Below are 27,783 nucleotides of genomic sequence, written 5' to 3' on the forward strand. Positions count from 1 at the left end.
AAACATGGAAAAGACATAAAGTATTTTCTTGTATTTTTATTTTTGAAATGTAACACCTTTTTAGCAGAAAGTCGTGCTGGTTATTGTGATAATTTAAGTTTATAGAATGTTTAAAAATTTGCACGTATTTTCAATGCACAACTCCCTCTTGTGGTCAGCTATAGTGGATGTCAGCTATTAAAATTGCGTACAAAGCTGTACAAAGTGAGTGCAAAGTTGGTAGAATAGCGTGTATGTTTGAACTAAGCTGTTGTCATATCTAACCGTAAAATTATAAAGTACGGAATGTTCTGGTGTCAAACTGCGTCTATTATACTCATACTAGTGTCAACCATGCTCAAATAATCATCTCTCCAGTTCGTCGGTTTAGGTCAGATTTATTTAAAACACGGTGAATTCTATATCATAAAAGCAATACAGACGCTGTGAAAGTAACTGTGAAACTATTTGTAACCATGAGGTAACGATCTCACTTCATGAATGACTTTAGAAATATCACACATTTCCAGTAACACAATGTAACAAACAGGTCTTAAATAAACTTTCAAAAGATTGTAAACTTACATCGTTGGGTCTCTAAAGCAGTATTTCGGTTGAAATGTTCGGTAGACGCTGCGTAGAAATGTGCTCGTAGCTTTTCATCATGGCTGCCTATTATAAACAAGCGTTTTAGCGCGATTCGAACATGACCTGTGATGGCAAACTCTACATGCGTAGGTGGTGCTATTAGCGGCCTTTCTGTTTTGACGAATCACGAAATAAAGATAACAATTGAAATTCTAAATAAACTTGTGTACAGCACACTCCCCGTCTAAAATGCACGGTAGAGCGTGATTTTACTAACTAACATATTTACTAACTACTAACAAGTCTTAAATGTCCATCTTGTTGTTTCTCTGAATTAAAACAAGTTCACTAATCGGCCTTTGGTAAACACGTCTGGTGTTATCACGACAGACCATCACATCGGCTTTCCTCACTAGATTGTCGTCACTGGGGTACACCTTGATTATGCGAGCTAGTGGCCAGTCATTTCGACAGTGCTCTTTGTCACGTAGCAGAATAATGTCACCTTCCTTGATGTTTGGGGTTGTTTCATTCCATTTGCGCCTTGTTTGACGGATCTGTAGAAATTCTTTCCACCATCGAATTCAAAACTGATCGGCTAGATATTGTGTACGTCGCCACTGCTTTCTACTGTAGAGGTCTTGTTGTACAAAATATCCTGGGGGTGGGGGCAGCGAGTGTGGTTTCATGATCAGGATCATATCTGGACTAAGTGCTTGTGGATCATTGGCGTCAGACGGTAAGGTGGTTATAGGCATTGCATTGACCACAGCACATACTTCCGCCATGAGGGTCGTGAGAGTGTCATGTGTGAACTGTGGTCTTCCAAGCTGTACGTGCATGGATTATAGAATACGTCTCACTGTGCCGATCTGCCGCTCCCAGATGCCTCCAAAATGTGAAGCATGGGGTGGGTTCAGAAACCATTCACATTTGTGGTATGTAAGGAACTTCTGTATCTGCTTCTGGTTAAGTTCCTTGATGGCGGCTTTGAGCTCATTCTTTGCACCTATGAAATTCGTGCCTTGATCACAACGCAGCCTCTTAACAGGACCACGGATGGCCATGAAACGACGAAGAGCGTTTATGAATGCAGAAGTGTCCATTGAATCAATTATTTCTATGTGTATTGCTGTCGTGTATAGACAGACAAAGTTAACTGCCCATCGTTTAACTCCTGATGCTCCGCCTCTGGTCCTCCTAGATACTATGTTCCACGGACCAAAGACGTCCATACCGACGTTAGTGAAAGGTGGGGTGTTAGCCATTCTGTCTGCAGGTAGGTCTGCCATTACTTCAGTCAATGGTTTTGCTCGTAATCTTCTACATGTTGTGCATTTATGTAATATGCTGCGTACTAGGTTGTGCAAACCAAGTATCCAGTAGCCTTTGGCTCTTACTGCAGCCAGTGTGAGATGTCGGCCTTGGTGTTGTGTTTCTTGGTGCACATGTTCTACGATGAGTTGTGAGATGTGATTGTTCTTCGGCAGTACTATTGGATGGCAACTGGATAGTTCGAGATCTGCTCTGCGAATTCTTCCACCAAAACGGAGTAGTTGATCATCTATAAATGTATTCAGTCGATAGAGAGGGCTATCTTTTCTCAACTCATTACCACCAGTGTCTGTTGGCGATAATTTTTTGAGTTCCTTGGGAGAAACGTCTTTTTGTACTGTGCAAAATATATGATTCTCTGCACGTTCCAGGATCTTGGGTGTAAGTCCTTCATTGGTAACTTCTTTACATTTAGTCTTGTAGGTCTCTATCTTTAGTATGAGGTTTGCTACAGCTCGTCTGAGGGAGGTCCATGATGAGAACCTTAGAAACCTTTTAGAGCCTAGGTGGCCAGACGGGTTATCTGGGCTTGGTTTGCGTTTTTTGATGTCTGTTGCAAACACGCAAGATTTGTTGCGCACTTCAGGATCTTCATCACTGATGTCATAAGTCTGTTGACCGTTGTTTGTTTCAGGTATGTGATCTGGCTGCCAGAGAAGTTGTGGGCCTTTGAGCCACATGGTGTTACTAAGTTGATGGGCTGGAACTGAGCGTGTCGCTAGGTCAGCCGGGTTCTGGCTTGTGGGTATATGACACCACTGGTCTGGTGAGGACAAGTTGTGGATTTTCTAGATGCGGTTAGCCACATATACATGGAATCGCTTAGCTTCATTATTCAGGTATCCCAGGACTATTGTACTGTCTGTGTAGTAGACTGTACAGTCTGTGGGACTTCTGATTTCTGCTTTGATCTTGCTTTCTAACTGAGTGGCCAGTACAGCTGCACACAGTTCTAGACGAGGTATCGATACTGCGTTGGTTGGGTTCACTTTTGCCTTTCCTAGGAGGAATGCTATGTTTACCTCATCTTTATCATTTATCTGTCTCAAGTATGCAACTGCTCCAATAGCTACATCACTGGCATCACAAAAGATGTGATATTCCCTTCTCTTTACTGGTCCAAATGCAGGAGGGGTGTAACAGCGAGGTATATGAACATTCTCAAGGTGAACCAGACTGTCTCGGCAGCATTTCCACCGTGGTAGGTATTCTTCTGGTAGTGGGTCATCCCATCCTACATGCGTGTCTTCCTTTACTTTCGAAGTTTCTGCTATTAGACCACGTAAAATCCGCTTACCCTCTATTGTGACTGGAGCCAAGATGCCTAAGGGATCGTAAATGGAGTTCACAATAGCTAGAACTCCCCGCCGTGAAAATGGCTTCTCTTGTAAGTTTAATTTATACGTGAAAGTGTCTGAGTGTAGGGACCACTGGATACCTAAGGATCTCTGTGTGGGTAGTGTGTCTTGGTTAAGATCCAGGCATTGCATATATTTGGCGTGTATATCACTGGGTACAGAGTTCATGACTTCTTTGTTGTTAGAGACAATTTTGTGGAAGTTTATATTCCTAGTAGACAACATCTCTCGTGTTCTCCTGATGAGACTGACAGCTGCTTCTGCATCTGGCTGGGAGGTAAGTCCGTCATCTACATAGAAGTCTGAATATACAAATTCTCGAACATCTTCTCCACATGTTGTATAATTCTCTTCTGCTATCATTCTTAGACCGTATGTTGCGATGGCTTGTGACGAAACATTCCCAAACAGATGAACATTCATCCGGTACTGAATCACAGGTTTCTCTGGGTTATTTTCTTGGAACCAAAAGAAGTGTAGATAGTTACTGTGTTCCTCATTCACATGGAAACTATGAAACATCTGTTCTATATCACCCATAACTGCTATAGAGTGACATCTAAACCTCAGCAAGACACCAATGAGACTGTTCATCTGGTCTGGCCCTTGAAGCAATGCATCGTTCAGGGAAGTTCCATTACACCTTGCACTGGAGTCAAACACTACTCTGATCTGTGCTTTCCTTGGGTGGTAAACCCCAAAGTGAGGTAAATACCAAGCGTTGTCAGAAGCTAATTCTGAATCAGGAACAGGACTGGCGTGTTGACGTTCTATTACCTTCTCCATGAATTGTAGGTATTGTTCCATCATCTCTGGTTTTCGTTCTAGCTGCTTCAAAAAATTTTTGAAGCGACTCATTGTTGTCTGGTAGTTGTTTGGTAGTCGGCTTGGGTCGTATCTAAATGGTAGGGGTAGTTCTAAATTTCCCTTCCTGTTGATGTGGGTACCATTTTGCATGATGTGCAAGAAGCGCTTGTCTTCTATAGAGTGGGCTTTCTTCTCATCATCTGGTGTTTCTCGAAATACATCTTCTCCACTGGTTGTGTCAGGTGCTATATTTTCACTGATACGAATGTGATTGTCACATTTAAGTGGGTTCTGTATAGTTGTCCAGCCTACTGGGTTATGGTTGTTGAGACTTATTTTTGTGCGACGAACAGATGCTCTAACTGTACCTCTAACTGTTTCAAAGCACAGGTCGCCAGATACTGTCCACCCTAGGTCGGTACGTTGAGCCCAAGGTGCACTGACTGGTCCATTCCTGGTTTCTCTAATTTTTAGGGGCTCCGGGCAGTTTCTCCCTATCAGGAGATGTATCCCAATGTCATCCTGTATCTCTGGGATTTTGTCTGCTATTGGTCTGAGATGAGTAAATGATCTGCATATTTCAGGTGTTGGTATTTCGTTCTTGTCGCAGGGTATACTGTTGTTCTCTAGTACAACTGGGAGGGTGAATTTCTTCTTACCATCAGTAGCCTCGATGATAATGTGATTTCCTCGCCTACCTCTTCTATTTTCCCCTTGGCTGCTGCATGTGGTGAGTTCGTATTCCAGTTCTGGACCTTGTATTTTTAGTGCATCGAACAGGTATGTGTCTCCCATGCAGGCATTGGACTGGTCATCCAAGACAACATACGTTTCTATGATGTTCACTGGATTGTGTTGCATGTAGACTTTTGCAGGGACTATCTTACCACATCAGCGTGCACCTGGACACTTGTTGAGCTTAGTACACTTTGATGTGACCTCCTGACTTGTTTCATTCTTTGGTGTTTCTGTTTTCTGTTCTTTTGGTCTGGTTGTCACACCAGGTGTGGTGTGTAGACATGAGACATGTTTAGTACTGTTGCAGACTGAGCACTTCACATCAGTGTCGCAGTCTCTGGCCAGGTGTTTGCGTGTGCATTTGAAGCACAGCCCTTTATTCTTACAAAGTTCTATTCTGTCTGCTATTGGAAGCTTTGTAAATGCCTTACATTCTGTCAGGTCATGCTTAGATGTCTCATGGTAATCACACTGCTTCTCGGTGTCCAGCATTTTCGTAGCACGGACTCTAGCACTGCTTTTGGCTTGTTGGTTCGATCTAGCCTTGTCAGATGTAGCGATTGAGTTAGCAAACCTCGATATATCTGGGTCATTCTGTGTCCTAGCTGTATTTCTAAGAAATTCTGCAAAAAACAGAATGGTGGGAATTTCCCATTGCTTTGCTTGTAACAGGATACCTTCTCTCTCCATTTGTTCAGGATGAATGCTGGTAGTTTTTCAACTATGGGATTCAGAACATGTGGTGTGTTCAATGTGCTGAGATCAGCAAGTTCTTCCATGTGTGCCAGTGTGTCGGTACACAGATCAGCCAACTCTAGGAGCTTCTGGTTGTCATCTGGACGGAATTGGGGAAATGAAATCAGCTTCTTTATGATAACAGCTGTGATCACTGCTGGGCTTCCAAACCTGTTTTATAATTCTTTCCATGCCTCCTGGTAGGCAGTTTCGACATTCTTTACGAACTGCAGTCTAAATCTGTCAACTAAGATCTTAGGTTCTCCTTTGGTGTATTTACTGAGAAAAGGCAATTTATCAGTTGTTGGCACACACACTGTCTGGACCATAGATTCAAAGGTTCTGCGCCATGGCAGAAACATGATAGGATCACCACCATATACTTCAGGTTCTTGAACTGGTAGGCGTTGACGAGCCAATATTTTGATGTATTCACTGTGAAGATGTGAGGATTCTGCATTTTCGCCTGCTGGTCTGACTTGCTGTTGTAATGTGTTATTCTGTACCATAATTGCATCCCCTGGCTGTTTTGTAGTTTGGAGTGGGGAAATTGTATCATACCCAGTAAGTGTAGTTGGTGGTGGAGGTCTTGGTTGTTCTGGGAAATAGGGTGAAGCTTGTGGTTTGAGGTTATGTTCGTTACGCGTACGAAAACGTAAGGCGTGATCATTAGACGTTTCCTGAGGTAATGTGAACATCTGTTGTGTTGCAATTTCTTCCACTACTTTCTGAACTGCTTCTGCACTTGCCTGTGTGACTGCTGCCTTTTTCTTTGCTTCTAGTATTTTCAAATTGGCTTTGAAACTGGCTTCCATTGCTGCTTGCTCTGCTTGCTGTTTGGCTATGGTTATTTCATACTCAGCCTCTTCTGCTGCTGCCGCTGCATCGGCAATTGCTTGTGCGTGGGCAGTGCTTAACCTTGACGATGCCCTTGACGTGACTGAACCCGATACTGAGAGTGCGTGTTGTGGTTCAGGTTTAATTCTTGGAGTTCTCTGCCTTGCCAGTAAGTCTGTTATTTCCATTTCAACAAGTTGTTTATTTCTACGGAAACGTGATTCTGTATAAGCTGTGTCATTGCGCGTTTCTTCTGAATGGTCTTGGTCATAAAGATTCATCACATCTACGTATGTACATTCATACTGGTGGGTAAAGGTACCTAGTTCATTCGTAATTAACGTGGGCTCACTTCGTGTGGTTGGAATACTCAACATGAGCTTATTTATTCGGTTCCAGATTGCTAACATGCTTTTTTCTGCATCACTGATGGCATTTGCTAGTGCTTTAGCTTTCTTTGGCGTTGAGGGCGCACCTCATCTTCGTGTTCACTGACAGATTCATCTTTCTGCTCATTTTTGTTATGTTGTTCATCATACTGTTCAGAATACACTGGAGTTTTATTGTCACCATATTGTGTCATATCTATTCCATCAAGTTGGATTTTACTATTTTCTGCCATTTCTATTCATAGGAGTTCATTAACAATGTTCTATGGTTAATAACGGTATACACAAGTGACATCTGAGTTTACCACTAACCTGCCTGATAATGTATGTATGGTATTACATACAGATTGTTTCTGTTCACACTGGTGTACTTATACAGTACAAATGTTCAGCCTAGCGTAGCATGTAGAGGTCACGCTAAACATCAGTATCCGTTGTGTTTACTGCCGCTGTATACTGAAGACATCAATAGATTTACTGCAGTATGGATTCCGATAATTCACTGTTCTGGGGTCAAACTGCGTCTATTATACCCATACTAGTGTCAACCATGCTCAAATACTCATCCCTCCAGTGCGTCGGTTTAGGTCAGATTTATTTAAAACACAGTGAATTCTATAACATAAAAGCAATACAGACGCTGTGAAAGTAACTATTTGTAACCATGAGGTAACGATCTCACTTCATGAATGACTTTAGAAATATCACACATTTCCAGTAACACAATGTAACAAATAGGTCTTAAATAAACGTTCAAAAGATTGTAGACTTACATCGTTGGGTCTCTAAAGCACTATTTCGGTTGAAATGTTCGGTAGACACTGCGTAGAAATGTGCTCGTAACTTTTCATCATGGCTGCCTATTATAAACAAGCGTTTTAGCGCGATTCGAACATGACCTGTGATGGCAAACTCTACATGCGTAGGTGGTGCTATTATCGGCCTTTCTGTTTTGACGAATCACGAAATAAAGATAACAATTGAAATTCTAAATAAACTTGTGTACAGCACACTCCCCGTCCAAAATGCTCGGTAGAGCGTGATTTTACTAACTAACATATTTACTAACTACTAACAAGTCTTAAATGTCCATCTTGTTGTTTCTCTGAATTAAAACAAGTTCACTAATCGGCCTTTGGTAAACACGTCTGGTGTTATCACGACAGACCATCACATCGGCTTTCCTCACTAGATTGTCGTCACTGGGGTACACCTTGATTATGCGAGCTAGTGGCCAGTCATTTCGACAGTACTCTTTGTCACGTAGCAGAATAATGTAACCTTCCTTGATGTTTGGGGTTGTTTCACTCCATTTGCGCCTTGTTTGACGGATCTGTAGAAATTCTTTCCGCCATCGAATCCAAAACTGATCGGCTAGATATTGTGTACGTCGCCACTGCTTTCTGCTGTAGAGGTCTTGTTGTACAAAATATCTTTGGGTGTGGGGGCAGCGAGTGTGGTTTCATGGTCAGAATCATATCTGGACTAAGTGCTTGTGGATCATTGGCGTCAGACGGTATGGTGGTTAAAGGCTTTGCATTGACCACAGCACATACTTCCGCCATGAGGGTCGTGAGAGTGTCATGTGTGAACTGTGGTCTTCCAAGCTGTACGTGCATGGATTCTAGAATACGTCTCACTGTGCCGATCTGCCGCTCCCAGATGCCTCCAAAATGTGAAGCATGGGGTGGGTTCAGAATCCATTCACATTTGTGGTATGTAAGGAACTTCTGTATCTGCTTCTGGTTAAGTTCCTTGATGGCGGCATTGAGCTCATTCTTTGCACACGGAAAGTGAATAAAATGCAAGTGAACGTCTCGTATATTAGAATAGTGACCTATGAGCTTACCGTAGCATGTTCTAAAACATCCTAAAACGATAGGAAAAGCATTAGAAAAGTAGGTGGGTTTGCTAATACATTTTACCTAAGTCATTGTAATATCGACCCCACAGTTAAAAATATAGAAAAAATGAGCAAATGTGTTGGAAAAGCCTCATTAATTAGCAGATTATACCACTATGAAACCGTGAAATGATAAACAAACTGCTTACAAAGTAGTGAAAAGTAGTTGTAAAGTTAGCAAAATTACATGGAAATGTGACCTATGTTGTTATATTATTGAGCGCATAGTTAAATGTTAGGAAACGTGTATTAATATGTCGTAAATGGCCGTTTATTAACGTAGTGCCTTTCGAAGCATGGAAAGGTCATAGGTCAACTTACGAAAGACACACGTGAAACGAATGACAATTCGAAACACTTTCAAACATTAAATGGCCGCCAATTCGAATAGAGATCAAATGATCCCAGTAGTCGTGTGATCATGTGATGGAACTGTCACAAAAGTTAAGATCAATAGGGCGTGTCTCGTAATTGCATGGGAGACTACTTGAGCTAACAAGCTTGTTAAATACATTTTTTTTGGTTCCGAAACAAACATGGAAAAGACATAAAGTATTTTTTTGTATTTTTATTATTGAAATGTAACATCTTTATAGCAGAAAGTCGTGCTGGTTATTTTGATAATTTAAGTTTATAGAATGTTTAAAAATTTGCACGTATTTTCAATGCGCAACTCCCTCTTGCGGTCGGCTATAGTGGATGTCAGCTATTAAAATTGCGTACAAAGCTGTACAAAGTTAGTGCAAAGTTTGTAGAATAGCGTGTATGTTTGAACTAAGTTGTTGTCATATTTAACCGCGAAATTATAAAGTACGAAAAGCGAATAAAATGCAAGTGAAAGTCTTGTATAATAGAATAGTGCCCTATGAGCCTACCGTAACATGTTCTAAAACATCCTCAAGAGATAGGAAAAGCATTAGAAAAGTAGGTGGTTTTGCTAATACATTTTACCTAAGTCATTGTAATATCGACAACACGGTTAAAAATAGAGAAAAAATGAGCAAAGGTGTTGGAAAAGTCTTATACATTAGCAGATTATACCACTATGAAACCGTGAAATGATAAACAAACTGAATACAAAGTAGAGAAAAGTAGTTGTAAAGTTAGCAAAATTACATGGAAATGTGACCTATGTTGTTATATTATCGACACCCATAGTTAAATGTAAGGAAAAGTGAATTAATATGTCGTAAATGGCCGTTTACTAACATACTGACTTTCGAAGGATAGATAGGTCAGAGGTCAACTTACGAAAGACTCACGTGAAACGAATGACATTTCGAAACACTTCCAAAGATTAAATGTCCGCCAATTCGAATAAAATTCAAATGATCCCAGTAGTCAAGTGATCATGTGATGGGCCTGTCACAAAATTTAAGATCTATCGGGCGTGGCTAGTAATTGCACGGGAGACTACTTGAGCTAACAAGCTGGTGAAATACATTTTTTTTTGGTTCTGAAACAAACATGGAAAAGACATAAATCATTTTTTTGTATTTTTATTATTGAAATTTAACACCTTTATAGTAGAAAGTCGTGCTGGTTATTTTCATAATTTAAGTTTATATAATAGTAACAGTAACACAATGTAACAAACAGGTCTTAAATAAACATTCAAAAGATTGTAGACTTACATCGTTGGGTCTCTAAAGCAGTATTTCGGTTGAAATGTTCGGTAGACGTTGTGTAGAAATGTGCTCGTAGCTTTTCATCATGGCTGCCTATTATAAACAAGCGTTTTAGCGCGATTCGAACATGACCTGTGATGGCGCACTCTACATGCGTAGGTGGTGCTATTAGTGGCCTTTCTGTTTTGACGAATCACGAAAGAAAGATAACAATTGAAATTCTAAATAAACTTGTGTACAGCACACTCCCCGTCTAAAATGCACGGTAGAGCGTGATTTTATTAACTAACATATTTACTAACTACTAACAAGTCTTAAATGTCCATTTTGTTGTTTCTCTGAATTAAAACAAGTTCACTAATCGGCCTTTGGTAAACACGTCTGGTGTTATCACGACAGACCACCACATCGGCTTTCCTCACTAGATTGTCGTCACTGGGGTACACCTTGATTATGCGAGCTAGTGGCCAGTCATTTCGACAGTGCTCTTTGTCACGTAGCAGAATAATGTCACCTTCCTTGATGTTTGGGGTTGTTTCATTCCATTTGCGCCTTGTTTGACGGATCTGTAGAAATTCTTTCCGCCATCGAATCCAAAACTGATCGGCTAGATATTGTGTACGTCGCCACTGCTTTCTACTGTAGAGGTCTTGTTGTACAAAATATCTTTGGGTGTGGGGGCAGCGAGTGTGGTTTCATGGTCAGGATCATATCTGGACTAAGTGCTTGTGAATCATTGGCATCAGACGGTATGGTGGTTATAGGCTTTGCATTGACCACATCACATACTTCCACCATGAGGGTCGTGAGAGTGTCATGTGTGAACTGTGGTCTTCCAAGCTGTACGTGCATGGATTCTAGAATACGTCTCACTGTGCCGATCTGCCGCTCCCAGATGCCTCCAAAATGGGTTCAGAATCCATTCACATTTGTGGTATGTAAGGAACTTCTGTATCTGCTTCTGGTTAAGTTCCTTGATGGCGGCATTGAGCTCATTCTTTGCACCTATGAAATTCGTGCCTTGATCGCAATGCAGCCTCTTAACAGGACCACGGATGGCCATGAAACGACGAAGAGCGTTTATGAATGCAGAAATGTCCATTGAATCAATTATATCTATGTGTATTGCTGTCGTGTATAGACAGACAAAGTTAACTGCCCATCGTTTAACTCCTGATGCTCCGCCTCTGGTCCTCCTAGATACTATGTTCCACGGACCAAAGACGTCCATACCGACGTTAGAGAAAGGTGGGGTGTTAGCCATTCTGTCTGCAGGTAGGTCTGCCATTACTTGAGTCAATGGTTTTGCTCGTAATCTTCTACATGTTGTGCATTTATGTAATATGCTGCGTACTAGGTTGTGCAAACCAAGTATCCAGTAGCCTTTGGCTCTTACTGCAGCCAGTGTGAGATGTCGGCCTTGGTGTTGTGTTTCTTGGTGCACATGTTCTACGATGAGTTGTGAGATGTGATTGTTCTTCGGCAGTACTATTGGATGGCAACTGGATAGTTCGAGATCTGCTCTGCGAATTCTTCCACCAACACGGAGTAGTTGATCTTCATCCATAAATGTATTCAGTCGATAGAGAGGGCTATCTTTTCTCAACTCATTACCACCAGTGTCTGTTGGCGATAATTTTTTGAGTTCCTTGGGAAAAACGTCTTTTTGTACTGTGCAAAGTATATGATTCTCTGCACGTTCCAGGATCTTGGGTGTAAGTCCTTCATTGGTAACTTCTTTACATTTAGTCTTGTAGGTCTGTATCTTTAGTATGAGGTTTGCTACAGCTCGTCAGAGGGAGGTCCATGATGAGAACCTTAGAAACCTTTTAGAGCCTAGGTGGCCAGACGGGTTATCTGGGCTTGGTTTGCGTTTTTTGATTTCTGTTGCAAACACGCAAGATTTTTTGCGCACTTCAGGATCTTCATCACTGATGTCATAAGTCTGTTGACCGTTGTTTGTTTCAGGTGTGTGATCTGGCTGCCAGAGAAATTGTGGGCCTTTGAGCCACATGGTGTTACTAAGTTGATGGGCTGGGACTGAGCGTGTCGCTAGGTCAGCCGGGTTCTGGCTTGTGGGTATATGACACCACTGGTCTGGTGAGGACAAGTTGTGGATTTTCTGGATGCGGTTCGCCACATATACATGGAATCGCTTAGCTTCATTATTCAGGTATTCCAGGACTATTGTACTGTCTGTGTAGTAGACTGTACAGTCTGTGGGACTTCTGATTTCTGCTTTGATCTTGCTTTCTAACTGAGTGGCTAGTACAGCTGCACACAGTTCTAGACGAGGTATCAATACTGCGTTGGTTGGGTTCACTTTTGCCTTTCCTAGGAGGAATGCAATGTTTACCTCATCTTTATCATTTATCTGTCTCAAGTATGCAACTGTTCCAATAGCTACATCACTGGCATCACAAAAGATGTGATATTCCCTTCTCTTTACTGGTCCAAATGCAGGAGGGGTGAAACAGTGAGGTATATGAACATTCTCAAGGTGAACCAGACTGTCTCGCCAGCATTTCCACCGTGGTAGGTATTCTTCTGGTAGTGGGTCATCCCATCCTACATGCGTGTCTTCCTTTACTTTAGAAGTTTCTGCTATTAGACCACGTAAAATCCGCTTACCCTCTATTGTGACTGGAGCCAAGATGCCTAAGGGATCGTAAATGGAGTTCACGATAGCTAGAACTCCCCGCCGTGAAAATGGCTTCTCTTGTAAGTTTACTTTATACGTGAAAGTGTCTGAGTGTAGGGAGCACTGGATACCTAAGGATCTCTGTGTGGGTAGTGTGTCTTGGATAAGATCCAGGCATTGCATATCTTTGGCGTGTATATCACTGGGTACAGAGTTCATGACTTCTTTGTTGTTAGAGACAATTTTGTGGAAGTTTATATTCCTAGTAGACAACATCTCTCGTGTTCTCCTGATGAGACTGACAGCTGCTTCTGCATCTGGCTGGGAGGTAAGTCCGTCATCTACATAGAAGTCTGAATATACAAATTCTCGAACATCTTCTCCATATGTTGTATAATTCTCTTCTGCTATCATTCTTAGACCGTATGTTGCTATGGCTGGTGACGAAACATTCCAAACAGATGAACATTCATCCGGTACTGAATCACAGGTTTCTCTGGGTTGTTTTCTTGGAACCAAAAGAAGCGTAGATAGTTACTGTGTTCCTCATTCACAAGGAAACTATGAAACATCTGTTCTATATCACCCATAACTGCTATAGGGTAACATCTAAACCTCAGCAAGACACCAACGAGACTGTTCATCTGGTCTGGCCCTTGAAGCAATGCATCGTTCAGGGAAGTTCCATTACACCTTGCACTGGAGTCAAACAATACTCTGATCTGTGCTTTCCTTGGGTGGTATACCCCAAAGTGAGGTAAATACCAAGCGTTGTCAGAAGCTAATTCTGAATCAGGAACAGGACTGGCGTGTTGACGTTCTATTACCTTCTCCATGAATTGTAGGTATTGTTCCATCATCTCTTGTTTTCGTTCTAACTGCTTCAAAAGATTTTTGAAGCGACTCATTGTTGTCTGGTAGTTGTTTGGTAGTCGGCTTGGGTCGTATCTAAATGGTAGGGGTAGTTCTAAATTTCCCTTCCTGTTGATGTGGGTACCATTTTGCATGATGTGCAAGAAGCGCTTGTCTTCTATAGAGTGGGCTTTCTTCTCATCATCTGGTGTTTCTCGAAATACATCTTCTCCACTGGCTGTGTCAGGTGCTATATTTTCACTGATACGAATGTGATTGTCACATTTAAGTGGGTTCTGTATAGTTGTCCAGCCTACTGGGTTATGGTTGTTGAGACTTATTTTTGTGCGACGAACAGATGCTCTAACTGTACCTCTAACTGTTTCAAAGCACAGGTCGCCAGATACTGTCCACCCTAGGTCGGTACGTTGAGCCCAAGGTGCACTGACTGGTCCATTCCTGGATTCTCTAATTTTTAGGGGCTCCGGGCAGTTTCTCCCTATCAGGAGATGTATCCCAATGTCATCCTGTATCTTTGGGATTTTGTCTGCTATTGGTCTGAGATGAGTAAATGATCTGCATATTTCAGGTGTTGGTATTTCGTTCTTGTCGCAGGGTATACTGTTGTTCTCTAGTACAACTGGGAGGGTGAATTTCTTCTTACCATCAGTAGCCTCGATGATAATGTGATTTCCTCGCCTACCTCTTCTATTTTCCCCTTGGCTGCTGCATGTGGTGAGTTCGTATTCCAGTTCTGGACCTTGTATTTTTAGTGCATCGAACAGGTATGTGTCTCCCATGCAGGCATTGGACTGGTCATCCAAGACAACATACGTTTCTATGATGTTCACTGGATTGTGTTGCATGTAGACTTTTGCAGGGACTATCTTACCACATCAGCGTGCACCTGGACACTTGTTGAGCTTAGTACACTTTGATGTGGCCTCCTGACTTGTTTCATTCTTTGGTGTTTCTGTTTTCTGTTCTTTTGGTCTTGTTGGCACACCAGGTGTGGTGTGTAGACATGAGACATGTTTAGTACTGTTGCAGACTGAGCACTTCACATCAGTGTCGCAGTCTCTGGCCAGGTGTTTGCGTGTGCATTTGAAGCACAGCCCTTTATTCTTACAAAGTTCTATTCTGTCTGCTATTGGAAGCTTTGTAAATGCCTTACATTCTGTCAGGTCATGCTTAGATGTCTCATGGTAATCACACTGCTTCTCGGTGTCCAGCATTTTCGTAGCGCGGACTCTAGCACTGCTTTTGGCTTGTTGGTTCGATCTAGCCTTGTCAGATGTAGCGATTGAGTTAGCAAACCTCGGTATATCTGGGTCATTCTGTGTCCTAGCTGTATTTCTAAGAAATTCTGTAAAAAAACAGAATGGTGGGAATTTCCCATTGCTTTGCTTGTAACAGGATACCTTCTCTCTCCATTTGTTCAGGATGAATGCTGGTAGTTTTTCAACTATGGGATTCAGAACATGTGGTGTGTTCAATGTGCTGAGATCAGCAAGTTCTTCCATGTGTGCCAGTGTGTCGGTACACAGATCAGCCAACTCTAGGAGCTTCTGGTTGTCATCTGGACGGAATTGGGGAAATTAAATCAGCTTCTTTATGATAACAGCTGTGATCACTGCTGGGCTTCCAAACCTGTTTTCTAATTCTTTCCATGCCTCCTGGTAGGCAGTTTCGACATTCTTTACGAACTGCAGTCTAAATCTGTCAACTAAGAACTTAGGTTCTCCTTTGGTGTATTTACTGAGAAAAGGCAATTTCTCAGTTGTTGGCACACACACTGTCTGGACCATAGATTCAAAGGTTCTGCGCCATGGCAGAAACATGATAGGATCACCACCATATACTTCAGGTTCTTGAACTGGTAGGCGTTGACGAGCCAATATTTTGATGTATTCACTGGGAAGATGTGAGGATTCTGCATTTTCGCCTGCTGGTCTGAATTGCTGTTGTAATGTGTTATTCTGTACCATACTTGCATCCCCTGGCTGTTTTGTAGTTTGGAGTGGGGAAATTGTATCATACCCAGTAAGTGTAGTTGGTGGTGGAGGTCTTGGTTGTTCTAGGAAATAGGGTGAAGCTTGTGGTTTGAGGTTATGTTCGTTACGCGTACGAAAACGTAAGGCGTGATCATTAGACGTTTCCTGAGGTAATGTGAACATCTGTTGTGTTGCACCTTCTTCCACTACTTTCTGAAATGCTTCTGCACTTGCCTGTGTGACTGTTGCCTTTTTCTTTGCTTCTAGTATTTTCAAATTGGCTTTGAAACTGGCTTCCATTGCTGCTTGCTCTGCTTGCTGTTTGGCTATGGTTATTTCATACTCAGCCTCTTCTGCTGCTGCCGCTGCATCGGCAATTGCTTGTGCGTGGGCGGTGCTTAACCTTGACGATGCCCTTGACATGACTGAACCCGATACTGAGAGTGCGTGTTGTGGTTCAGGTTTAATTCTTGGAGTTCTCTGCCTTGCCAGTAATTCTGTTATTTCCATTTCAACAAGTTGTTTATTTCTACGGAAACGTGATTCTGTATAAGCTGCGTCATTGCGCGTTTCTTCTGAATGGTCTTGGTCATAAAGATTCATCACATCTACGTATGTACATTCATACTGGTGGGTAAAGGTACCTAGTTCATTCGTAATTAACGTGGGCTCACTTCGTGTGGTTGGAATACTCAACATGAGCTTATTTATTCGGTTCCAGATTGCTAACATGCTTTCTTCTGCGTCACTGATGGCATTTGCTAGTGCTTTAGCTTTCTTTGGCGTTGAGGGCGCACCTCATCTCCGTGTTCACTGACAGATTCATCTTTCTGCTCATTTTTGTTATGTTGTTCATCATACTGTTCAGAATACACTGGAGTTTTATTGTCACCATATTCTGTCATATCTACTCCATCAAGTTGGATTTTACTATTTTCTGCCATTTCTATTCATAGGAGTTCATTAACAATGTTCTATGGGTTAATAACGGTATACACAAGTGACATCTGAGTTTACCCCTAACCTGCCTGATAATGTATGTATGGTATTACATACAGATTGTTTCTGTTCACACTGGTGTACTTATACAGTACAAATGTTCAGCCTAGCGTAGCATGTAGAGGTCACGATAAACATCAGTATCCGTTGTGTTTACTGCCGCTGTATACTGAAGACATCAATAGATTTACTGCAGTATGGATTCCGATAATTCACTGTTCTGGGGTCAAACTGCGTCTATTATACCCATACTAGTGTCAACCATGCTCAAATAATCATCCCTCCAGTGCGTCGGTTTAGGTCAGATTTATTTAAAACACTGTGAATTCTATAACATAAATGCAATACAGACGCTGTGAAAGTAACTGTGAAACTATTTGTAACCATGAGGTAACGATCTCACTTCATGAATGACTTTAGAAATATCACACATTTCCAGTAACACAATGTAACAAACAGGTCTTAAATAAACGTTCAAAAGATTGTAGACTTACATCGTTGGGTCTCTAAAGCAGTATTTCGGTTGAAATGTTCGGTAGACACTGCGTAGAAATGTGCTCGTAACTTATCATCATGGCTGCCTATTATAAACAAGCGTTTTAGCGCGATTCGAACATGACCTGTGATGGCGCACTCTACATGCGTAGGTGGTGCTATTAGCGGCCTTTCTGTTTTGACGAATCACGAAATAAAGATAACAATTGAAATTCTAAATAAACTTGTGTACAGCACACTCCCCGTCCAAAATGCTCGGTAGAGCGTGATTTTACTAACTAACATATTTACTAACTACTAACAAGTCTTAAATGTCCATCTTGTTGTTTCTCTGAATTAAAACAAGTTCACTAATCGGCCTTTGGTAAACACGTCTGGTGTTATCACGACAGACTATCACATCGGCTTTCCTCACTAGATTGTCGTCACTGGGGTACACCTTGATTATGCGAGCTAGTGGCCAGTCATTTCGACAGTGCTCTTTGTCACGTAGCAGAATAATGTCACCTTCCTTGATGTTTGGGGTTGTTTCATTCCATTTGCGCCTTGTTTGACGGATCTGTAGAAATTCTTTCCGCCATCGAATCCAAAACTGATCGGCTAGATATTGTGTACGTCGCCACTGCTTTCTACTGTAGAGGTCTTGTTGTACAAAATATCTTGGGGGTGGGGGCAGCGAGTGTGGTTTCATGGTCAGGATCATATCTGGACTAAGTGCTTGTGGATCATTGGCGTCAGACGGTATGGTGGTTATAGGCTTTGCATTGACCACAGCACATACTTCCGCCATGAGGGTCGTGAGAGTGTCATGTGTGAACTGTGGTCTTCCAAGCTGTACGTGCATGGATTCTAGGATACGGCTCACTGTGCCGATCTGCCGCTCCCAGATGCCTCCAAAATGTGAAGCATGGGGCGGGTTCAGAATCCATTCACATTTGTGGTATGTAAGGAACTTCTGTATCTGCTTCTGGTTAAGTTCCTTGATGGCGGCATTGAGCTCATTCTTTGCACACGGAAAGTGAATAAAATGCAAGTGAACGTTTCGTATATTAGAATAGTGACCTATGAGCTTACCGTAGCACGTTCTAAAACATCCTAAAACGATAGGAAAAGCATTAGAAAAGTAGGTGGGTTTGCTAATACATTTTACCTAAGTCATTGTAATATCGACCCCACAGTTAAAAAATATAGAAAAAATGAGCAAATGTGTTGGAAAAGCCTCATTAATTAGCAGATTATACTACTATGAATCCGTGAAATGATAAACAAACTGCTTACAAAGTAGTGAAAAGTAGTTGTAAAGTTAGCAAAATTACATGGAAATGTGACCTATGTTGTTATATTATTGAGCGCATAGTTAAATGTTAGGAAACGTGTATTAATATGTCGTAAATGGCCGTTTACTAACGTAGTGACTTTCGATGCATGGAAAGGTCATAGGTCAACTTACGAAAGACACACGTGAAACGAATGACAATTCGAAACACTTTCAAACATTAAATGGCCGCCAATTCGAATAGAGATCAAATGATCCCAGTAGTCGTGTGATCATGTGATGGAACTGTCACAAAAGTTAAGATCAATAGGGCGTGTCTCGTAATTGCATGGGAGACTACTTGAGCTAACAAGCTTGTTAAATACATTTTTTTTGGTTCCGAAACAAACATGGAAAAGACATAAAGTATTTTTTTGTATTTTTATTATTGAAATGTAACACCTTTATAGCAGAAAGTCGTGCTGGTTATTTTGATAATTTAAGTTTATAGAATGTTTAAAAATTTGCACGTATTTTCAATGCGCAACTCCCTCTTGAGGTCGGCTATAGTGGATGTCAGCTCTTAAAATTGCGTACAAAGCTGTACAAAGTGAGTGCAAAGTTGGTAGAATAGCGTGTATGTTTGAACTAAGTTGTTGTCATATTTAACCGCGAAATTGTAAAGTACGAAAAGCGAATAAAATGCAAGTGAAAGTCTTGTATATTAGAATAGTTCCCTATGAGCTTACCGTAACATGTTCTAAAACATCCTCAAGAGATAGGAAAAGCATTAGAAAAGTAGGTGGTTTTGCTAATACATTTTACCTATGTCATTGTAATATCGACAACACGGTTAAAAATAGAGAAAAAATGAGCAAAGGTGTTGGAAAAGTCTGATACATTAGCAGATTATACCACTATGAAACCGTGAAATGATAAACAAACTGAATACAAAGTAGAGAAAAGTAGTTGTAAAGTTAGCAAAATAACATGGAAATGTGACCTATGTTGTTATATTATCGACACCCATAGTTAAATGTTAGGAAAAGTGAATTAATATGTCGTAAATGGCCGTTTACTGACGTACTGACTTTCGAAGGATAGATAGGTCAGAGGTCAACTTTCGAAAGACTCACGTGAAACGAATGACAATTCGAAACACTTCCAAAGATTAAATGTCCGCCAATTCGAATAAAATTCAAATGATCCCAGTAGTCAAGTGATCATGTGATGGACCTGTCACAAAAGTTAAGATCAATAGGGCGTGTCTCGTAATTGCATGGGAGACTACTTGAGCTAACAAGCTTGATAAATACATTTTTTTGGTTCCGAAACAAACATGGAAAAGACATAACTCATTTTTTTGTATTTTTGTTATTGAAATTTAACACCTTTATAGCAGAAAGTCGGGCTGGTTATTTTGATAATTTAAGTTTATAGAATGTTTAAAAATTTGCACGTATTTTCAATGCACAACTCCGTGAAACGATAAACAAACTGATTACAAAGTAGTGAAAAGTGGCTGTAAAGTTAGCAAAATTACATGGAAATGTGACCTATGTTGTTATATTATCGACACCCATAGTTAAATGTTAAGAAAAGTGAATTAATATGTCGTAAATGGCCGTTTACTAACGTAGTGACTTTCGAAGCATTGATAGGTCATAGGTCAACTTACGAAAGACACACGTGAAACGAATGACAATTCGAAACACTTTCAAACATTAAATGGCCGCCAATTCGAATAGAGCTCAAATGATCCCAGTAGTCGTGTGATCATGTGATAGACCTGTCACAAAGTTAAGATCAATAGGGCGTGTCTCGTAATTGCATGGGAGACTACTTAAGCTAACAAGCTTGTTAAATACATTTTTTTTGGTTCCGAAACAAACATGGAAAAGACATAAAGTATTTTTTTGTATTCTTATTATTGAAATGTAACACCTTTATTGCAGAAAGTCGTGCTGGTTATTTTGATAATTTAAGTTTATAGAATGTTTAAACATTTGCACGCAATTTCAATGCACAACTCCCTCTTGCGGTCGGCTTTAGTGTATGTCAGCTATTAAAATTGCGTACAAAGCTGTACAAACTGAGTGCAAAATTGGTAGAATAGCGTGTGTATTTGAACTAAGTTGTTGTCATATCTAACCGTAAAATTATAAAGTATGGAAAGTGAATAAAATGCAAGTGAACGTCTCGTATATTAGAATAGTGCCCTATGAGCTTACCGTAGCATGTTCTAAAGCATCCTAAAACGATAGGAAAAGCATTGGAAAAGTAGGTGAGTTTGCTAATACATTTTACCTAAGTCATTGTAATATCGACAACACGGTTAAAAATATAGTAAAATGGGCAAATGTGTTGGAAAAGTCTTATACATTAGCAGATTATACCACTATGAATCCGTGAAATGATAAACAAACTGATTACAAAGTAGTGGAAAGTAGTTGTAAAGTTAGGAAAATTACATTGAAATGTGACCTATGTTGTTATATTATCGACACCCATATTTAAATGTTAGGAAAAGTGAATTAATATGTCGTAAATGGCCGTTTACTAACGAACTGACTTTCGAAACATAGATAGGTCAGAGGTCAACTTACGAGAGACACACGTGAAACGAATGACAATTCGAAACACTTCCAAAGATTAAATGGCCGCTAATTCGAAAAAATTAAAATGATCCCAGTAGTCGAATGATCATGTGATTGGCCTGTCACACAAGTTAAGATCATTAGTGCGTGCCTCGCAATTGCATGGGAGACCAATTGAGCTAACAAGCTTGTTAAATACATTTTTTTTGGTTCCGAAACAAACATGGAAAAGACGTAAAGTATTTTTTTGTATTGTTATTAATGAAATGTAACACCTTTATAGCAGAAAGTCGTGCTGGTTATTTTGATAATTTAAGTTTTTAGAATGTTTAAAAAATTGCACGTATTTTCAATGCACAACTCCCTCTTGCGGTCGGCTATAGTGGATGTCAGCTATTAAAATTGCGTACAAAGCTGTACAAAGTGAGTGAAAAGTTGGTAGAATAGCGTTTATGTTTGAACTAAGTTGTTGTCATATCTAACCGTAAAATTATGAAGTATGGAAAGTGAATAAAATGCAAGTGAACGTCTCGTATATTAGAATAGCGCCCTATGAGCTTACCGTAGCATGTTCTAAAACATCCTAAAACGATAGGAAAAGCATTAGAAAATTAGGTGGGTTTGCTAATACATTTTACCTAAGTCATTGTAATATCGACCTCACAGTTAAAAATATAGAAAAAATGAGCAAATGTGTTGGAAAAGCCTCATATATTAGCAGATTATACCACTTTGAATCCGTGAAATGATAAACAAACTGATTACAAAGTAGTGAAAAGTGGCTGTAAAGTTAGCAAAATTACATGGAAATGTGACCTATGTTGTTATATTATCGACACCCATAGTTAAATGTTAGGAAAAGTAAATTAATATGTCGTAAATGGCCGTTTACTAACGTACTGACTTTCGAAGCATGGATAGGTCATAGGTCAACTTACGAAAGACACACGTGATACGAATGATAATTCGAAACACTTTCAAACATTAAATGGCCGCCAATTCGAATAAAATTCAAATGATCCCAGTAGTCGAGTGATCATGTGATGGACCTGTCACAAAAGTTAAGATCAATAGGGCGTGCCGTAATTGCATGGGAGACTACTTGAGCTAACAAGCTTGTTAAATACATTTTTTTTTGGTTCCGAAACAAACATGGAAAAGACATAAAGTATTTTTTTGTATTTTTATTATTGAAATGTAACACCTTTATAGCAGAAAGTTGTGCTGGTTATTTTGATAATTTAAGTTTATAGAATGTTTAAAAATTTGCACGTATTTTCAATGCACAACTCCCTCTTGCGGTCGGCTATAGTGGATGTCAGCTATTAAAATTGCGTACAAAGCTGTACAAAGTGAGTGCAAAGTTGGTAGAATAGCGTGTATGTTTGAACTAAGTTGTTGTCATATCTAACCGTAAAATTATAAAGTACGGAAATTGAATAAAATGCAAGTGAACGTCTCGTATATTAGAGTAGCGCCATATTAGCTTACCGTAGCATGTTCTAAAACATCCTAAAACGATAGGAAAAGCATTAGAAAAGTAGGTGGGTTTGCTAATACATTTTACCCAAGTCATTGTAATATCGACAACACGGTTAAAAATATAGTAAAATGGGAAAATGTGTTGGAAAAGTCTTATACATTAGCAGATTATACCACTATGAATCCGTGAAATGATAAACAAACTGATTACAAAGTAGTGGAAAGTAGTTGTAAAGTTAGCAAAATTACATTGAAATGTGACCTATGTTGTTATATTATCGACACCCATATTTAAATGTTAGGAAAAGTGAATTAATATGTCGTAAATGGCCGTTTACTAACGAACTGACTTTCGAAACATAGATAGGTCAGAGGTCAACTTACGAGAGACACACGTGAAACGAATGACAATTCGAAACACTTCCAAAGATTAAATGGCCGTTAATTCGAAAAAATTCAAATGATCCCAGTAGTCGAATTATCATGTGGTTGGCCTGTCACAAAAGTTAAGATCATTAGGGCGTGCCTCGCAATTGCATGGGAGACCAATTGAGCTAACAAGCTTGTTAAATACATTTTTTGGGTCCGAAACAAACATGGAAAAGACATAAAAGTATTTTTTTGTATTTTTATTATTGAAATGTAACACCTTTATAGCAGAAAGTCGTGCTGGTTAATTTGATAATTTAAGTTTATAGAATGTTTAAAAATTTGCACGTATTTTCAATGCACAACTCCCTCTTGCGGTCGGCTATAGTGGATGTCAGCTATTAAAATTGCGTACAAAGCTGTACAAAGTGAGTGCAAAGTTGTTAGAATAGCGTGGATATTTGAACTAAGCTGTTGTCATGTCTAACCATAAAATTATAAAGTACGGAAAGTGAATAAAATGCAAGTGAACGTCTCGTATATTTGAATAGCGCCCTATTAGCTTACAGTAGCATGTTCTAACACATCCTAAAACGATAGGAAAAGCGTTAGAAAATTAAGTGGGTTTGCTAATACATTTTACCTAAGTCATTGTAATATCGACCCCACAGTTAAAAATATAGAAAAAATGAGCAAATGTGTTGGAAAAGCCTCATATATTAGCAGATTATACCACTATGAAACCGTGAAATGATAAACAAACTGCATACAAAGTAGTGAAAAGTAGTTGTAAAGTTAGCAAGTTAAGATCAATAGGGCGTGCCTCGTAATTGCATGGGAGACTACTTGAGATAACAAGCTTGTTAAATACATTTTTTTGGGTTCCGAAACAAACATGGAATACATAAAGTATTTTTTTGTATTTTTATTATTGAAATGTAACACCTTTATAGCAGAAAGTCGTGCTGGTTATTTTGTTAATTTAAGTTTATAGAATGTTTAAAAATTTGCACGTATTTTCAATGCACAACTCCCTCTTGCGGTCGGCTTTAGTGGATGTCAGCTATTAAAATTGCGTACAAAGCTGTACAAAGTGAGTGCAAAGTTGGTAGAATAGCGTGTATGTTTGAACTAAGTTGTTGTCATATCTAACTGTAAAATTATAAAGTACGGAAAGTAAATAAAATGCAAGTGAACGTCTCGTATATTAGAATAGTGCCCTATGAGCTTACCGTAGCATGTTCTAAAGCATCCTAAAATGATAGGAAAAGCATTGGAAAAGTAGGTGGGTCTGCTAATACATTTTACCTAAGTCATTGTAATATCGACAACACAGTTAAAAATATAGTAAAATGGTCAAATGTTGTGAAAAAGTCATATACATTAGCAGATTATACCACTATGAAACCGTGAAATGATAAACAAACTGATTACAAAGTAGTGAAAAGTAGTTGTAAAGTTAGCAAAATTACATGGAAATGTGACCAATGTTGTTATATTATTGAGACCCATAGTTAAATATTAGGAAAAGTGAATTAATATGTCGTAAATGGTCGTTTACTAACGTACTGACTTTCGAAGCATGTATAGGTCATAGGTCAACTTACGAAAGACACACGTGATACGAATGACAATTCGAAACACTTTCAAACATTAAATGGCCGCCAATTCGAATAAAATTCAAATGATCTCAGTAGTCGAGTGATCATGTGATGGACCTGTCACTAAAGTTAAGATCAATAGGGCGTGCCTCGTAATTGCATGGGAGACTACTTGAGCTAACAAGCTTGTTAAATACAATTTTTTTTGGTTCCGAAACAAACATGGAAAAGACATAAAGTATTTTTTTGTATTGTTATTATTGAAATGTAACACCTTTATAGCAGATAATTTAAGTTTATAGAATGTTTAAAAATTTGAACGTATTTTCAATGCACAACTCCCTCTTGCGGTCGGCTATAGTGGATGTCAGCTATTAAAATTGCGAACAAAGCTGTACAAAGTGAGTGCAAAGTTGGTAGAATAGCGTGTATGTTTGAACTAAGTTGTTGTCATATCTAACCGTAACATTATAAAGTACGGAAAGTGAATAAAATGCAAGTGAACTTCTCGTATATTAGAATAGTGCCCTGTGAGCTGACCGTAGCATGTTCTAAAACATCCAAAAACGAAAGGAAAAGCATTAGAAAAGTAGGTGGGTTTGCTAATACATTTTACCTAAGTCATTGTAATATCGACAACACGGTTAAAAATATAGTAGAATGGGCAAATGTGTTGGAAAAGTCTTATACATTAGCAAATTATTATACCACTATGAAACCGTGAAATGATAAACAAACTGATTACAAAGTAGTGGAAAGTAGTTGTAAATTTAGCAAAATTACATTGAAATGTGACCTATGTTGTTATATTATTGAGACCCATAGTTAAATATTAGGAAAAGTGAATTAATATGTCGTCAATGGCTGTTTACTAACGTACTGACTTTCGAAGCATGGACAGGTCACAGATCAACTTACGAAAGACACACGTGAAACGAATGACAATTCGAAACACTTTCAAACATTAAATGGCCGCCCATTCGAATAAAATTCAAATGATCCCAGTAGTCGAGTGATCATGTGATGGACCTGTCACAAAAGTTAAGATCAATAGGGCGTGCCTCGTAATTGCATGGGAGACTACTTGAGCTAACAAGCTTGTTAAATACATTTTTTATTGGTTCCGAAACAAACATGGAAAAGACATAAAGTATTTTTTTGTATTTTTATTATTGAAATGTAACACCTTTATAGCAGAAAGTCGTGCTGGTTAATTTGATAATTTAAGTTTATAGAATGTTTAAAAAATTGCACGTAGTTTCAATGCACAACTCCCTCTTGCGGTCGGCTATAGTGGATGTCAGCTAGTAAAATTGCGTACAAAGCTGTACAAAGTGAGTGCAAAGTTGGTAGAATAGCGTTTATGTTTGAAGTAAGTTGTTGTCATATCTAACTGTAAAATTATAAAGTACGGAAAGTGAATAAAATGCAAGTGAACGTCTCGTATATTAGAATAGTGCCCTATGAGCTTACCGTAGCATGTTCTAAAGCATCCTAAAACGATAGGAAAAGCATTGGAAAAGTAGGTGGGTTTGCAATTACATTTTACCTAAGTCATTGTAATATCGACAACACGGTTAAAAATATAGTAAAATGGGCAAATGTGTTGGAAAAGTCTTATACATTAGCAGATTATACCACTATGAAACCGTGAAATGATAAACAAACTGCATACAAAGTAGTGAAAAGTAGTTGTAAAGTTAGCAAAATTACATGGAAATGTGACCTATGTTGTTATATTATTGATACCCATAGTTAAATGTTAGGAAACGTGAATTAATATGTCGTAAATGGCCGTTTACTAACGTACTGACTTTCGAAGCATGGATAGGTCATAGGTCAACTTACGAAAGACACACGTGATACGAATGACAATTCGAAACACTTTCAAACATTAAATGGCCGCCAATTCGAATAAAATTCAAATGATCCCTGTAGTCGAGTGATCATGTGATGGACCTGTCACAAAAGTTAAGATCAATAGGGCGTGCCTCGTAATTGCATGGGAGACTACTTGAGCTAACAAGCTTGTTAAATACATTTTTTTTGGTTCCGAAACAAACATGGAATACATAAAGTATTTTTTTGTATTTTTATTATTGAAATGTAACACCTTTATAGCAGAAAGTCGTGCTGGTTATTTTGTTAATTTAAGTTTATAGAATGTTTAAAAATTTGCACGTATTTTCAATGCACAACTCCCTCTTGCGGTCGGCTTTAGTGGATGCCAGCTATTAAAATTGCGTAAAAACCTGTACAAAGTGAGTGCAAAGTTGGTAGAATAGCGTGTATGTTTGAACTAAGTTGTTGTCATATCTAACTGTAAAATTATAAAGTACGGAAAGTAAATAAAATGCAAGTGAACGTCTCGTATATTAGAATAGTGCCCTATGAGCTTACCGTAGCATGTTCTAAAGCATCCTAAAACGATAGGAAAAGCATTGGAAAAGTAGGTGGGTTTGCTAATACATTTTACCTAAGTCATTGTAATATCGACAACACGGTTAAAAATATAGTAAAATGGGCAAATGTGTTGGAAAAGTCTTATACATTAGCAGATTATACCACTATGAAACCGTGAAATGATAAACAAACTGCATACAAAGTAGTGAAAAGTAGTTGTAAAGTTAGCAAGTTAAGATCAATAGGGCGTGCATGGGAGACTACTTGAGCTAACAAGCTTGTTAAATACTTTTTTTTGGGTTCCGAAACAAACATGGAATACATAAAGTATTTTTTTGTATTTTTATTATTGAAATGTAACACCTTTATAGCAGAAAGTCGTGCTGGTTATTTTGTTAATTTAAGTTTATAGAATGTTTAAAAATTTGCACGTATTTTCAATGCACAACTCCCTCTTGCGGTCGGCTTTAGTGGATGTCAGCTATTAAAATTGCGTACAAAGCTGTACAAAGTGAGTGCAAAGTTGGTAGAATAGCGTGTATGTTTGAACTAAGTTGTTGTCATATCTAACTGTAAAATTATAAAGTACGGAAAGTAAATAAAATGCAAGTGAACGTCTCGTATATTAGAATAGTGCCCTATGAGCTTACCGTAGCATGTTCTAAAGCATCCTAAAACGATAGGAAAAGCATTGAAAAAGTAGGTGGGTTTGCTAATACATTTTACCTAAGTCATTGTAATATCGACAACACGGTTACAAATATAGTAAAATGGGCAAATGTGTTGGAAAAGTCTTAT

General features: G+C 39.1%; 4 protein-coding genes, 1 long non-coding RNA gene and 2 pseudogenes across 5 annotated transcripts; all 7 read right to left on the minus strand.

Annotated features, from left to right (window-relative positions):
• Nucleotides 1-361: 361 nt before the first annotated feature.
• LOC146748989 (uncharacterized) lies at nt 362-676 on the minus strand. The gene is made up of 2 exons (XR_014931453.1): nt 565-676; nt 362-398 (listed from the first exon to the last, which is right to left on the minus strand). It is a non-coding gene; the product is annotated as an uncharacterized LOC146748989 (long non-coding RNA).
• Nucleotides 677-1,165: 489 nt separating this feature from the next.
• Nucleotides 1,166-1,673, minus strand: LOC146748990 (uncharacterized; annotated as a pseudogene).
• Nucleotides 1,674-2,690: 1,017 nt separating this feature from the next.
• LOC146748991 (uncharacterized) lies at nt 2,691-4,928 on the minus strand. The gene has a single exon (XM_085505815.1). The coding sequence runs from the start codon at nt 4,926-4,928 to the stop codon at nt 2,691-2,693; it is 2,238 nt and encodes a 745-aa protein (XP_085361941.1).
• Nucleotides 4,929-10,904: 5,976 nt separating this feature from the next.
• Nucleotides 10,905-11,399, minus strand: LOC146748992 (uncharacterized; annotated as a pseudogene).
• A 690-nt stretch (nt 11,400-12,089) lies between these two features.
• Nucleotides 12,090-13,352, minus strand: LOC146748993 (uncharacterized). The gene has a single exon (XM_085505816.1). The coding sequence runs from the start codon at nt 13,350-13,352 to the stop codon at nt 12,090-12,092; it is 1,263 nt and encodes a 420-aa protein (XP_085361942.1).
• Nucleotides 13,353-13,369: 17 nt separating this feature from the next.
• LOC146748994 (uncharacterized) lies at nt 13,370-14,656 on the minus strand. The gene has a single exon (XM_085505817.1). It carries the CDS (start codon nt 14,654-14,656, stop codon nt 13,370-13,372), a length of 1,287 nt encoding a protein of 428 aa, XP_085361943.1.
• Nucleotides 14,657-17,585: 2,929 nt separating this feature from the next.
• Nucleotides 17,586-18,068, minus strand: LOC146748995 (uncharacterized). Its single transcript, XM_085505818.1, has one exon. The coding sequence runs from the start codon at nt 18,066-18,068 to the stop codon at nt 17,586-17,588; it is 483 nt and encodes a 160-aa protein (XP_085361944.1).
• Nucleotides 18,069-27,783: the final 9,715 nt, after the last annotated feature.

Source organism: Saccoglossus kowalevskii, chromosome 2 (assembly GCF_978046115.1).
Source record: "Saccoglossus kowalevskii chromosome 2, keSacKowa6.1, whole genome shotgun sequence".
Lineage (NCBI taxonomy): Eukaryota > Metazoa > Hemichordata > Enteropneusta > Harrimaniidae > Saccoglossus > Saccoglossus kowalevskii.

Coding starts and splice junctions, on each gene's coding strand:
- LOC146748994 (XM_085505817.1), bottom strand. CDS start 14,656: ATGCAACACAATCCAGTGAACATCATAGAAACGTATGTTGTCTTGGAT.
- LOC146748993 (XM_085505816.1), bottom strand. CDS start 13,352: ATGATAGCAGAAGAGAATTATACAACATATGGAGAAGATGTTCGAGAA.
- LOC146748991 (XM_085505815.1), bottom strand. CDS start 4,928: ATGCAACACAATCCAGTGAACATCATAGAAACGTATGTTGTCTTGGAT.
- LOC146748995 (XM_085505818.1), bottom strand. CDS start 18,068: ATGGCGGAAGTATGTGCTGTGGTCAATGCAAAGCCTATAACCACCATA.